This window comes from Pimephales promelas, chromosome 6 (genome assembly GCF_988280905.1).
Source record: "Pimephales promelas chromosome 6, fPimPro1.hap1.1, whole genome shotgun sequence".
NCBI classification, from domain to species: Eukaryota; Metazoa; Chordata; class Actinopteri; order Cypriniformes; family Leuciscidae; genus Pimephales; species Pimephales promelas.
In genome coordinates this window covers 16,389,828-16,404,449 of record NC_142774.1, presented here as the reverse complement: position 1 = coordinate 16,404,449, position 14,622 = coordinate 16,389,828, and the positions used below count along the sequence as shown (strand labels likewise).

The 14,622-nt window shown below is 36.6% G+C and overlaps 1 protein-coding gene across 3 annotated transcripts in view; it reads left to right on the top strand.

The window, feature by feature from the left end:
• The first annotated feature begins 3,101 nt into the window (after window positions 1–3,101).
• Window positions 3,102–14,622, top strand: part of epha6 (eph receptor A6) — a 164,155-nt gene continuing 152,634 nt past the window's right edge. The window contains exon 1 of one of the 3 annotated variants that reach the window (XM_089132185.1): window positions 3,102–3,812. In XM_089132185.1, coding sequence (XP_088988311.1) covers window positions 3,737–3,812 — 76 coding nt within the window. In that variant the 5' untranslated portion in view covers window positions 3,102–3,736. The remainder of the gene's footprint in view (window positions 3,813–14,622) is intronic. The other 2 variants (XM_039649533.2, XM_039649534.2) reach the window with 2 other exon arrangements.

The window sequence follows — 14,622 nt, the reverse complement described above, 5'->3', positions numbered from 1 at the left end:
TGACTCGAAGGGTCCTAGAAAAGACCCTTATTCATCGTCTGGTGTCTTTAAAGTTCTTTGAAGCTGCACTAAAATTCTCATTTGGAACTTCAACCGTTTGGTTCCCAATGAAGTCCATTATATGGACAAAATCCTGGAATCCTGGAAAAGAAAGATGTGGACATCTTGGATGACATCGTGGGTGAGTAAAAAAGTTTTGTTTTTTTTTTAAGTGAACTATACTCCTTTAACTATAACTATACTTAAACACATTTAAAGACAAGAGTTGTGTAAAATAAGCATTTGGCTTTAATTCAATACTGGCCCACTACAACAAATACAAATATCTCTCAAGTTCTAAAAGTTTAGAGGGATTGTTCACCCATAAATGAAAATTCTGTGATTAATAACTCACGGGATGTCGTTCCAAACCAGTAAGACTTTCGTTCATCTTCAGAACATAGAGAGGCTTTTTTGTCCCTCCATTGACAGCTACGCAACAGACACCTTAACGCTTCAAAAAGTTCATAAAGATATTGTATAACTAATCCATAGTCCAAATTTTCTCAAGGGACTCAATCAATTTATATGATAAACAGATTGAACATAAACAGAAGCTCAACCGAACATGCTTGACGTGCAAAAACAAACCTCATCCTGAAGCTCAAACGTGCTGCGTAACAAGAATGAACCTCATTGGCTCTCGCACATCAAGAAAACATGCTTGAGCTTCCGTTTTCCACAACTGATGTGTGAATTGATGAATGCTTATGTGAATAAAAGTCTAAATTCAATTTGTTCATCCTATAAAGTGATTGTGCCTCATCAGAAAATGTTGGACTAAACCGCTCAATTTAGATGTATTAGTTTTAGTTGTCAGTTGTGTCAATAGCTGTCAATAGAGGGAAAGTTCTCAGATTTAATCAAAAAGATCTTCATTTGTGTTCCACAGATTAAAAGTCTGAAGACTTTAGAACATAATTTTCATTTTTTCCTAATTTTCAAATCTTTTTGTGGATGAAGAGGATGAAAACAAGAGTAATACAACACCATAGCAAAAACATTTGGTCAAATTTACATCATACTGTATTCCCAGCTTCTAATTGATGCACAAAGTATATACTATACTGTTAAGGATATACTACATTTTACTGCAAGCAGGGCCAGGTGTAGCAGATCAATTGTCACAGTTATGCTTAGTTTGATGTGTTTTGGTTTCATTTTCAAGGACTTTTATATGTTTATCTTGGCTTCCTGTCTCAATGTTTCCATTTATTATCAGTTACCATTGTTTTTCATTATCATTAATTAGCGCACACCTTTCTTTTTTTTTGTAATTCAACTTTTTTTATTGTTCAACAGTCAAAACATCATAGTACTTTTGTGATACCATATGCTGTCTGTTTCAGTTCCTCTTTTTCTGGTGTTGTTTGTGCTAACTTGCATACCTTTTCTTCGATTCTTCTATTGTTTATTAATGTTGCTTATTTTAAACTACTCCTTCAAAATGTATATACAACTTTCAAATGATGTACAAACTAAAGAGACCATATTAAAAATTTTATTTATGTTCTGAAGATGAATGGAAGTCTTATGGGTTTGGAACGAGGATGAGTAATTGATGGGGGGGGGGGGGGGTGTTTAATTTTTGGGTGAACTATCCTTAAAGCACATAGTCTACCACCATCGTTTATAAAATAAAATATTTTTTAAATAGCAAAACATGATTAAACTGATATTGATGGTAACACTTTACAATAAGGTTCATTAGTTAACATTAGTTAACTACATTAGTTAACATGTACAATATGTGAACAATACTTCTTCAGCATTTATTAATCTTAGTTAATATTAATTCCAACATTTACTAATACGTTATTAAAATCAAAGGTTGTATGGACTGTGAACTAACATGAATGCACAATGAACAGCTGTATTTGTATTAACTAACATTAACAAAGATTAATAAACACTGTAACTAATGCATTGCTCATCGTCAGTTCATGTTAGTTAATGCATTTACTAATGTTAACTAATGAACCTTATTGTAAAGTGTTACCATTTCACAGTAAAATTCAGTATTCTAATTTAATAAATTACTGTTAAATCTTAAGTTCTGACTTCATTACACATTACTTGCCTACAGTACATATTGGATGTTCACACACTGTGTGTATTACTACTGCTTAGCCAGCATAACCTAATTCAAGCAAGCTCCTATATTAAAAACCTATTTTACGCAAAACCTCATGGCTCCAGTCAATCAATAAATTACATTCAGCATATTGTGTATGCATGATGGCATCGGATGACCTTTAAATGGCTGCGCAAAAATAACCATCCTGAATGGATTGTATGTAGGGGATATAGGGAAGGAGGGAGTTATTTTCACATTTGAGACCATTAGATGCCAGTTAGATGTCTGAATTACACAGGCATGACAAGGAATGGACACTCACAAGCAGGACATCCGCAAGCAATTAATAGGATCTCGACCACAATAGATAAATCAGGTCACATATTTGCACAGTTGTTCTAAGTGTGAATTATAACCAGTTTTATTCAGAGGTGAACTGTATGTAAAAAAAAATGCATAGCGTAATCTGCATTACATGTCATTGCATAATTAAAACTAGTGATAAAACAAGGCCTAATGTCTCACACGGGATGAAGAGGATTAGGATAAAGTAATCTAATGCAATGGATTAATATTAAAATGAATAAGGTAGAAATTTCCAGACAAAAAAAATCTTCTTTTTTACAGTAATGTGTTGTGTTCTGACTGAAAATGGTCTAGGCTGCATTGATATTAACATTCTGAATTGTGTTGTAATTAATACACTATAGGCTATTCTTGTTAAATTGATTCTACTCTAGCTATTATTTGGTCTCAGTTTATGCATTAATATAGCAAATGAAGTTCAGCTTACTGTTATTGCAATTGTTGAAACGGGCTGAAGAAAATTGTCAATATCTTAAAAGTAGAAGAATTAAGTACACACACAGCAGTTGTGTCAATCATGATGGAAACGAATTACATCGAGCCTAACTTATGAGGGTGTTCTGTCAGCCAGATGCAGACCAGGTGTGTGTGTGCCATGTTTTAAATAAGCTAACCGGACTTCCCTAGCCTTGAAAGAACCGCGGGACTCTACAGACAGCAGCACAGAGTGGAAACGAACACCCTCTAGTGCTGATGAGCTGGTCTTCCGTCTAGATCCTCAAAACTCACTTGGGCTTTTCACCTCAGCATCGCGTTTCGCGTGCCCGAGACTGAAAGCGTCGTGGAAGCTCTCGTTTCAGCCCGGACTGTCTGTGTGCGCGAGACTGATTCGACAAGTTTATGCGCGTAATACTCGCCACAAGCTCGTGTCGACAGCACGTAGAGTCAAGAAGAGAAGCGTGTGTTAACGTTTAGAGAAGGGGGAAGCCCATTAATGGATATTGACGACTGGAGAGCATAGTTTATCGTTATCTCAAGTGTTGACAACCAGACATCGTTAGTGACAACTTATCTCACAACCTCTATCCTGTTTAATGGGTAAATTCTGTAAGTTTTTCAAGTGCCGCTGGTAGTTGTGCGTAATGGGCTGGCATTTCTGTCGCTCTGTGTCCGCGTTTTCGCGGTGCGGGGAACGAGGCGGCTGACGGGCAAAATCGTGTACAATAGTTAAATGAATTTTATTATTGGATATTTCGTCGTGGACTATTTTCTTTAGTCACTCACCGACTTACGTCCACAACTGGATACAACAAAATGACTTTTCAAAGATTGTTCTTCGTGTTTGCTTTACCGGGATTGATGTTGTCGGACCCCGGCCATTCAAACCAAGGTGAGTTATAATGAACAGGTTGATAATATCATTGCATAATGCCTATTCATATGCATAGTGTGTATGTTTATTGTGCGTATTGTGTGCAAAGGAGATGCTGAAATCGCTTTCAGCCTTTCTATTTGACCAATAGTTCATTTATTTGGCTAGGATGACACTTGTATCCAATTCAGAACACTTTGTGTTTTGGTTTGCAGCTCAGTGCAGGAAACAAACGCACTGTGCAGGTTTATATGCTCAGCATCACTCAAACTGGGTACCCATGGAAGACTGGGAATGTTGATACATTCAACGCCTAAATCTCAGTGTGTTTTGGGCTCTGAAACATTGATAGGAAATTCCCACATTTGTCTGTCATAGTAAAGTAGGTTATACATTTACAACTCTGTAAATCAAGGTCAAGTACAAAGAGTGTTCTTCACACTATAGCCTATACTGAGTGGGTTATACTAATTGAAAACAATGGAATTTTAAATTCTGAAATTCTGAATTTGTGCAAATAAAATGTATTGGATCAAAAATGCACCTCCAGCCCAAACTGCTTGAATTTATAAATTGCATTATTCAAAATTGCAAACAAATACCAATAAAAAACATTTTTACTTCAAAACTAATAATTACAATAATACATAAAAATCTTATGCTAACAATTCTAAAACAGTTTAGAATTGAGTGCATGTTAGTCACTCTTGCAACTTACACTCATTTTGTGCAATCTTTGTGGTTCTAGTAGAAATACAATGAAACATAGTGCTGCCTTCCTTGTCAAAAGCTTGTTTTGATGTTAGAAAAAGATAATCTGCTGGTTCTCATGATAAACTGTCAGGAAACAAGTCCAAAAAGGAGTACAACAGCTTGTACATCAGTCTGAAATTGATTTATATCTTAAGGGCAACTAAAGGTAAGGTTGTATAGATTTTTCAGATTTTTTTTTCTTTCTAACAGTTCATCAACATTCATTAAAATAATCACAAACACATTTTAAACCAGGCATGACATTTAACTTCTTACCTCAAAATTGTGTTTTGTCCACTAAATATTGTATGTTTACACAATCACCTCAGGAGGAGAATGGGCATACTTGTATAACTGTGATGTCACCCTAATTTATATTATTTAAAATGTGTTAAACTAGACCATCAGTTTAACTGATTTTAAATAATATAAATTAGGGTGACATTACAGTTATACATTCCCATCATCCTCCTGAGGTGATTGTAGAAGTTTAAACAATGTTTATGTACAACTTTGTACAACTCACCCTGTATTACAACACTCCTGGGTCTCACATGTCTAAGGGACTGTATTGCAGTGATAGCTATTCCTCATCGAACCTGTGTCCCCTTTCACCTTGCTTGTTCCCATTACTCCTCCCTTCTGTTTACACTCGCAGTTCGCAGTGGTCATTCACACACCAAATTAAGTGAATGGCAGTATCTTGAATACGAAATATTACAATAACAAGTGACTCTTATGTTATGTGCTGTGAAAGAGGGAGCATATTTGTGTGGGATGTGCAGAAGATAGAAAGAGAACACTCAAACCATCTGAGTTGGCTTGCATGGCATTTAAAAACTTTTTTTTTCCCAATTATGAGTCATCTTATTTCTCCCGAGCAGCATGGGATGAAAAGCAGATATTTAATAGTTCACTGTTTTCTCAGTTTAAACCATCACACATTAAACAATAGATTGATACAGTCCCTTCCAGTGTGAAGCTATAAAAATGTAAATTGAGGGTTTGCTGTACACTCAAACATAAATCTCTATTCGTGATTAACACTGATGATAATTTCCAATTAGTATGCATACCGAGATGGCCCTACATGACCTTGCAAAATATACACAACTGTTGTACTGCCATATAATAATAGGTTGCTATATTCTTATTGTATAATCAAATGGTTATGTATTTCAAATGCTTCTCTCTACCTCTCTAAAAAAAAAAAAATAAATAAATAAAAGGAACAGTTTGCACGGCACTCAGAACTCTTCAAAGCCCTTAAAATCCATTTAAAGGGAGTCTGAATAAGCTTCTCTGAATAAGCTTAACATGCAATCTCATGTCTTCTCTCCTCCTCATGCTCATAGCTGAATCTCGAATGTCTCTTTGACCCTCTTGTAAAACCAGTCACTTTTTAAGCGTAGGTCTGTAAAAAGCCCCACTTAAAACCACCTTTTTGCACTGATGCTTGACGGGCTGCTCTTGCCAATCATGCTCAACTGTCATCTCAAACCAAGAAAAACTAGAAAAAGGGTATTAGATCGCTGTAAGATAGCAATGTTCTTGAGCCATTCTCTAATCAGTCCAGAGTGGTATTTAAGTGTTCAACAAGGGTTTTTTTAACCTCCTTTTCCTCGTTTTTCATGCCTGCCATTGGTCAAAATGTGAGCAGATAAAGTGTGCATAATCCATTTTGATGTGCCCATTTTAGAGGACAGTCTAAAATTGGCACGATTCGGATAGCTTTGGAATGTATATTGCTCTTCATAACTTCATGTAACAGGGTTGAACAAATTTCAGAATTTCAGAATCTTCTAAGAATCTTTTAACTCACCAGTGTTTTTTTTTTTTTTAGAATGTTGCGTGGCACTGCCAGCATTATTTAACCATTTTCAAAAAACTAAACAACAACAACAACAACATATAGTAGCTTTCTGTCAACACATGAATGCTGTCACAGCCCTTCGTCTGCACCATCCTGTCCGCGTCTCCAGCACTACACTTCCCATGATCCTCTCGTCTGCACACCTGAACTCACTCCCTCATCAGCCTCCCGTTCAGCGTCCTGTTCATCTGTTTCACCTGTCTTCACCTCATTATGTCTGATTCCTGCTTGTATTTAGTTCCCTCTGTTTCATTCTTGTCCTTGTCGGTCAATGTTGCATGTTACTCTGTGTACCCCGTCTTCCTGCCTGTATTTGGTATTAAATATATTGTCTTCATTGGAATCCTGACTCCTCGTCCTCTTCTGCCTGCACACACACCGTGACAAATGCAAGTTTCATGAAAAAAGCAACATTTTGAACAAAAAGGTGAGAAAATTGTATTTTTGTCAAAGATTACATCCGGATCGGATTCAGAACAATTATCAAAACATAGATGGTGTAGATCACTTCCATTAACACCCCCAAAGCTTCACAGCTCTTAACCCTTACTGGGTCAACATTTCATTTGTTAACGTTATAGGCAGATTAGATTTATATGCTGTTTAATGCTGATGATCAAATTATTTTACATGTGCATAAGCAATGCTTCTATCACTTGTTTCTGATTATTTTTCACCTGTGTTTTGATCAAGAGATTCTGTACTATTTCAGAAGATGCGTACTAGCGCCCCCCTACTGTATAACAGTGAAAACATGGATTGGCGTAAAATTCCATCAATTGTGGGGAAGCATTGTGTCATAAATTATTAAAAATTATGTGGGGAAAGAGGATGTATATGTATATATATATATATATATTAGGGGTGTAACAATACACGTATTCGTATTGAACCGATTGGTACGAGGCTTTCGGTTCGGTTTTTGGTACGCATTTTTCCTGCCGACCAAAATTTCGTTATTTCAAATGTAGGCGCGTTGCGCATGGCAAGCACTTTCATAATGTGAGAGACGTTGGCGTGACCACAACATTGCCCAACATCAAATGGCAAATGTAATGTAAGCGGAACGAAACCGAGCTACTCGTTATTATGTGGTTGTCTGGATGACGGACCGTTTATCAGTTTGGACCAATGCAGCGCGAGCCGATCTTGATCAGCTCTGTTACACAGCCAAATCCAATAAAGAAAACATTTGAATTTGCCACTAAAGTAATAACATCGCTGCGAGATCTAGTGAGAAACATTCACATTTCTCCGTTATTAACGGATCAAACAGCGCTGACGTGGAAACCAGGAAGAAACTTTGTGCCATGAATGAAGTGAACTCTCCAGTGTCCACAGATCAGCAACATTCCCCATGGATTTACTGTAGTAACATCTGTAAGTTTGGCAGGGATAGTAGGCTGTAATGCTTTCAAGTAACATCACGTCGGTTTTATTTTGACATTATGAATACAGTTGCTGTCCTCAAATGTTAATCTAAACTAAAATAAACATTTGTTTATAAATATTACTTTTCATATTGTCCAAGGAGCTGTTTTGTTTTATATGCTCCTAAGAAAAGTCAAGTATATTTGTTCCATCATTGCTCAGTTAAAAAATATAATACTTTATGATGTAAGTTTCAATAAAAAATATGTTAGTTTTAATAAAAATATAATAAAAAAATTAAATCAATGAAATTTGTCTACCATTTCTTTCTTTTTGCTGTATTTGAAACGTACCGAACCGAACCGTGAAACAAGTGTATCGTATCGTATCGAACCGAACCGAACAGGATATACACTTTACTTTAAGTTTTAGTCATTTTGTTTCGAGCTTCTCTCAAAAGCTAAAACAGTGAAATCCCTAATTGCAATTCCAATAATTCTAAATTGTATGTTTTTCTATATTTAAACAAGAAAAAAAGTGTATTTTGTACACAGAGGTTTCATTTTTTTTGTAGTTGTTGTTGAAGAAATCGTAAAGATATTTTTTTTTCTATTTTATACATTTTCGTCTCTTTTTTTTCACCAACATTTTTATGTTGATATAGACACAGTTTAATGATGTCAGTGTCCTTTCATTGTCAGCGAACATTTTTACAGTCTTCATTCGCGAAAGTTAGCTAGTATGCCGACAGTTGACTTTCTTGAGGTTAGAATTTTCTTCACTTTCACTTTAAAGGAAATATAGGTTAAAGTATACGCTTCCACATTCCTTTCTCCAGGGGGCTGCAGTTTAAAAGTGTGTTACAGCGACTGAGAAAAAGTGCTATGTAAACAGTAATTGTGTGGCTGTTAGTAACAGGCCAGTGCCCTGTTTGTGTTGCTATCATTGCTGCGTGGAGTGCTCTTATTGATTTTATAGACTCCACGGAGCCAAACCTCTGAAATGTCTGTCTTTATACCTTCAACATTTCATTGGCACTTCAAAAAAGTGAAAGAAGCAGGATAAGACTTTGTTCCACCTACAGCAGTGTGTGTCTTCCTGCTTTCTTGTTTTCCTCATCATATTAAGGTTATAGAAATCGGCAAACCGCCTTATTTTATTTTGTCGTTTTTGTATTGGTTTTAAAGAAATCTGATAGATTCACCGGTTTTGCTCATAGATTACATTTACAAAACCTGAATATAACATAAAGATTTGTTTCAGTGTAAGTGACTGAAGACATGAGCTTCTTTTGGGTACTCTGGCACACAGACCTGCTCGTGCCTCTCCATTGACTTTCTATTGTCGCTGGAATCAATTTGTAAATTGCACCTTGACATTTCCAGGGCCTGTCTGTGCAATGTGATCTTAGCCGTAACCCCTGCACCTCCTTTTTCTACTCCTCCACATCGTCTCAGACACACTAAATGCCTGGCTAAAGACCACTAATGCATGCAGTGCTGTCCTTATCAGATCAATTTATCTCAAGCGTTCGACAAAGGGCCATTTTTCTCTGGTTGTGACATTCAAATTCCAAATGTCACCTTTCTCGTCTTCATCTCTCATCTCAAAGGAAAAAAAAAAGAGAACATGAGTTGCATGGATCTCTGCTTTCTTGTCACACTCTCACATTCACACACCTTTGTTTTTTCTCTTTCTAACCATTATTATCTCCATTATTAGGAATTTGTTTAGATTGTTGGGCTTAGTTATGAATTTATTGTGACTGATGTATGAAATTTATACAATAAAATATATATCCATGCAATGATAAAAAGCACTTTAGTTCAGCGTCCCTGTCATTATTGGCCAGTAGTGGATATGAAAATCATCTGATTTATAGCCTGAATCAATCTTAATGGCCATGACTATTTAAGGACAAATGGCAGTCTACAACATGCTATGTATCTGGATTCATTCCCCCTTGACTGAAGATCAATGACCAATCAATACTACATCATTGCTACCAAAAGCAGAAATTGGCAAGCATACCAATCTAGTCATACTGTATCCCATTTAGCTAACATTACAGACTCCATGTTTGATGTTGCTGCTTTTTCACTAAATTTAAGAATATGTTTTAATATGTTTTTACTAAGTATGATGCTTAAATTAGTTGAGCTACTGACTCTACATCATCTTCGGTGCCTTACTTTGGTAATTTTAGATTTGAAGAAATATTATTCAACTATATGCATATTGTAAAGTTGAATTCACTCTGAATGGGTTTAGATTGTTTTTACATTTAAATGACACTTTATGGGATGTTCTATTAGGATCCATTCAACAACTCATAGAGCTTAAAAACATCAAGGTCCAAATCTTCTGACATGACACATCAAAGAAACATCTAAACTATAGAGCCAGCCCAGATACTCAAGGTTTTTCTCTATCCATCTTTTCTTTTTTTTTATACTTTCCTCCTTTCCATGTGGCCTACTTTAGGGACTCCAGATTTTTACAGACAGACATAGGCGCTAGCTGCCACTTCTGATGTGTCTCTGTTGATGTCTCACTCTCCATACTAAGGCGGAGGGAGAGAGACAACAAATATTCAGCAGTTGATTTGGTTTGAAATGAAGCTTGTGGATCTTGTCAACACCAGTTATAAAGATTCAGCTGCAGCAAGAAATCCCGCTCTGCTTTTTGTAATAAGACCATCAATAATTGCCCCATCTGGAAAACATCTTGCCATTTGCAGCATTACCCTTGCCAGTTCCATTATCTACTTCTAATGGCTGATCATTTGAATTTGCTATACTATCTTAATTTCAAGTTGTTGTACAGTTTTCAGTAAACATCTCTCCCCCGTTTTCTATTGTCAAACGACTTCATTATGAAATTCACTATAAATACCAGTTTTTGATATGGGAGCCAGAATTTGTGGCATCAAGGACCAGTGGTTCTCAATCATTTTGACTCGCCCCTCACTATCATTATATAAAGGCCCACCTACAATATGCATATTTCTGGTATTTCTAATTGAATTCTGAAATTAAAATTGAAAACTAATTGAAACTGGGAGGGTAAATACAATATATTAATTGACCAGAATTCATTTAAACAAAGTTGGCATGACACAGAATTTGTGATAGTCTTTTCTTCCCTATTATGGTGTGTATCTGAGTGAAACGACTTCTCAAACAAGAAAAATGTAGGGCTTCATTTATTACAATATTACAACATACTGTCACGATGTGGCTCTGGCAGAAGGACGAGGAGACGGGAGAATCGGGGAGAACAGGGTTTATTATATAAATACAGGCAGGCAGACAGGAAGACGAGCACCACACGGGTTCACACTGAACAATGAAAGACATCGACGACAAACTCTGAATGAAATTGAACTGAACTAAATACACAGAGGAATTAAGCTAAGTGGGGTGAACACAGGTGAAAATGATAATGACAGGACGAGGAACAGGTGGCTGATTGGGGAGTGAGTCCGGGAGTAGAAACAAAAGGATCCGGGGAAGTGTAGTGCAGATGACGGGACAAACAGGTGAAGACGACAAACTGTGACACATACACTATTTACAATATAGATTTCAAAGCAGCTTAACAGTGATAATAGGAAATGAATGAAAAAGAGATCTGTTCTGGTCATTCATTTACACGTCAACGGTGTTTTGGTGGCCTGAGAAAGCAAACTTTGAAGTTTGAGTTTTTGAAAACAGGTTTTGAAAGCAAGTACACTTATCATCTCTGTGTAAACTTTAAAAACGCGAATCTGTGAAAACGGTGATGGTATGCATGTGTATTGTTGTGTGTTTAGTGTAGAGGCATCCGTGTTTGAATGCATATGTGTGTGTGCGTGTAGTCTTTCTTTACAACGTGACATTGCCAAAGTGACAGTGACATTGAGACTAATATTAGATGCCATTCTTCTTACGATGTAAGTACATCAGGTGTTATGGGAAGTGTTTCTGGCACGCTATGCCAGGTTAAAGAGATGTGTTTTAGTCTAGATTTAAAGGGATAGTTCACTTTGAAATTAATTTTTGATATTTTTTAGCTTACCTCAAGGGCATCCAAGATGTAGGTGTCTTTGTTTCCACAGTATTTTCAATTTTGACATTTTTCAGTCAAACCGTTGTTGTCTATCAGTCATACACTGGAGGCTAAGGGGGTCCACCTAAAAGCATGCACAGAGAAGTAAAAATTAAACATGATTTAATGACTCGTAAATGTAAGTACACATTGATGGCCTAAGACACGAAACGAGCGGTTTGTGTGAGAAAACGAACAGTATTTATATAGTTTTTACCTCGTGTAATCACAGTGACGTCCAAGTGATCTGAATCAGTTGTGCTATGTCCTCCTGCCCTCACTCTGTAAAGTTGTGTGGCTGCAATGATCGCACGATCCAGAAAATTCAATAACAAATATTTACTTGGAAACATAGAGAATATAGGAATCAGACTCATAGAGTACTACCATACAAACATGTACAAAACTTGGACAGAGGAAAGTAAGGGATTAAATACACACATATTGGTAAACAGAACTAAGAACCAATGTGTAATATAATCAGTGATGATAGAAACTAAGTGGCAACCTGAACTCAGGCAAACCGGAACAAATATGAAGCCAAAACAGACAAAAACAGAACTAGAACGTAACACACCAGCAAACACAACATCAGAAGTGCATGCAAGAGAGAGGGAAAGTTATTTTGATTGAAGTTCATGAGAGCAAAAAAATAAAAATAAAAATAATTTAACTTTTACAATAAACACCACGATATTCGAACGCTATCTCACAACCAATACGAGGTGGCTAATTCCTACAAATTTACTTGTATGATTTGTCTAAACCCCAGTGATTAGGGTAATTTTAGGGGCGGGGCCAGGGGTAGGTCATTCGCACAAATTCATACGATTGGGCAACTCCTAAAATATGTAAGCCTACGCTTTAGAAAAAATCGTATGAATTTGTACGAGTGAGATCGTATAAATTCGTACGAGTTAGCCACCTCATGAAATGCGTATGCATTTTTGTGAGATCGGGTTGAAAATTCCATATAAAATAAGAAAAATCTCATGATTTCATGGTATCTTTAATGATTTCACACTGAAATAGTTTTCTTATGGTGCTTTTCCATTACCAGTACCAGCTCGACTCGGCACGGCTTGCCTCGACTCGGCTCGCTTTTCGCTCCGTTTTCCATTGAAGACAGTACCACCACAAATAGTACCCAGTCATCATAGCGATGCCTTTCGTTCCTCGCTGCCCTAAGCTCTCGCTGGATCCTATCTCTGGCAACCAAACAAAGGAAAGTCTGTACCTCCTCGTTTGACCACGGCGTATTCTTCCGAGTTGCCATAATAATAATAGTAGTAAGTTTAGAAACTATCTCTGGCCAGACTATTTAAGAATGGTGGGGATATTCTGGATACTCCATCTGGCGTGTGCAATGATGACGCAGTGAATGGTGATGATTCTCTTTGACCAATTAGAAGTTGGCATTATTTTCACGTCACATTTTAGTACCGACTTAGTTCGCCTCTGCTCGCTCAGAACCTCGCCGGAGGTGATACTAAAAAAAGTACCCGAAAGCAGGTACAGGTACAGTACTAACTTTTACACAGTGGAAAACCAAACAAAGGCGAGCCGAGCCAAGTCGAGTCGAGCTGGTACTGTGTAGTGGAAAAGCGCCATTAACGTATTAGTCTGAATAAATAAATAAATAAATAAATAACTATAAATCAATCAATCAATAAATCAATCAACCAATCATCAATCAATCAATCAATCAATCAATCAATATGTCAATGGGGTCAGAAAAATAAACTTTAATTCAAAGGGAAAACAAGTTTATTTTTCTTACTTCATTTACTTTGATCACCAAAATGACATATTTGAAAGTTTTTTTTCTTGTAAAAAAATGTCTTCATGCCTTAAGATAGCTTGAATGTAACTCTACACCCTTGCCTCATTTAAAATTTACGGTACCATGAATATGCAAACTAGCCCTGCCTTTACTCACTCACACCAGCTCAGAGATCCACTCGTTGACGATCACATGTTGATGTGATTGGTTACAAGGTAGTTTTTTTATGTAAGAAACACCAGCGATTTCAAAATGAGACCAGCACTTTTTTGAGACTATCTTTGGTTCACTTCAGTTTTAAATTGTAAATACTCAGCAATGGTGTTAACTTTTGAATTTGTACATGGTTTGTCTACTGCACAGACAAATGCCAACAAATAAGTTGGCCATTGGATTTAGAATTAGACAGGGGTAACACACTGATCAGGTGCTTGTCTGTGTGTGTGAGTAGGCCATAGACATATAAACTTGATTTTTACCACAAGGGGTCTTTAAGCACAAGTTTCAGGAGCTGTGTGCTCTTTATTTCAGATTAGAGTTTTTTAATATATTAATAATAACTTATCAATTTAAATACAACTTTCACCCTAAGGCCCCCTTGGAAGTTTGCAAGGGGCAACCTCCCCATCTCTCTCTTGAAGCCAAAAATGTTTACAGCCTGGTGGCAAATAGTTATTTTGGTCTATGTGCTATTTTTTCCCTTCATGATGACGACTGTGAGGGGGATGAATTTTTTTACAACTCATCTGTTTAAATTATATTTAAGCCTTAAAGTTCTGCATAATTAAGGGCGTGGTCACTTGAGTGACAGGTGGATTCTTGCCGCTGCTTTCACTGCCAGTAGTTTGTCTGCTCTTAACTAATTGCCCCTTGTGAGATTAATAAAGTTGATCAAAAAGCAAAGTAAATAGTCTCACTTTTAGTTACGTCTTATATACTTTTATAACTATTATAATATT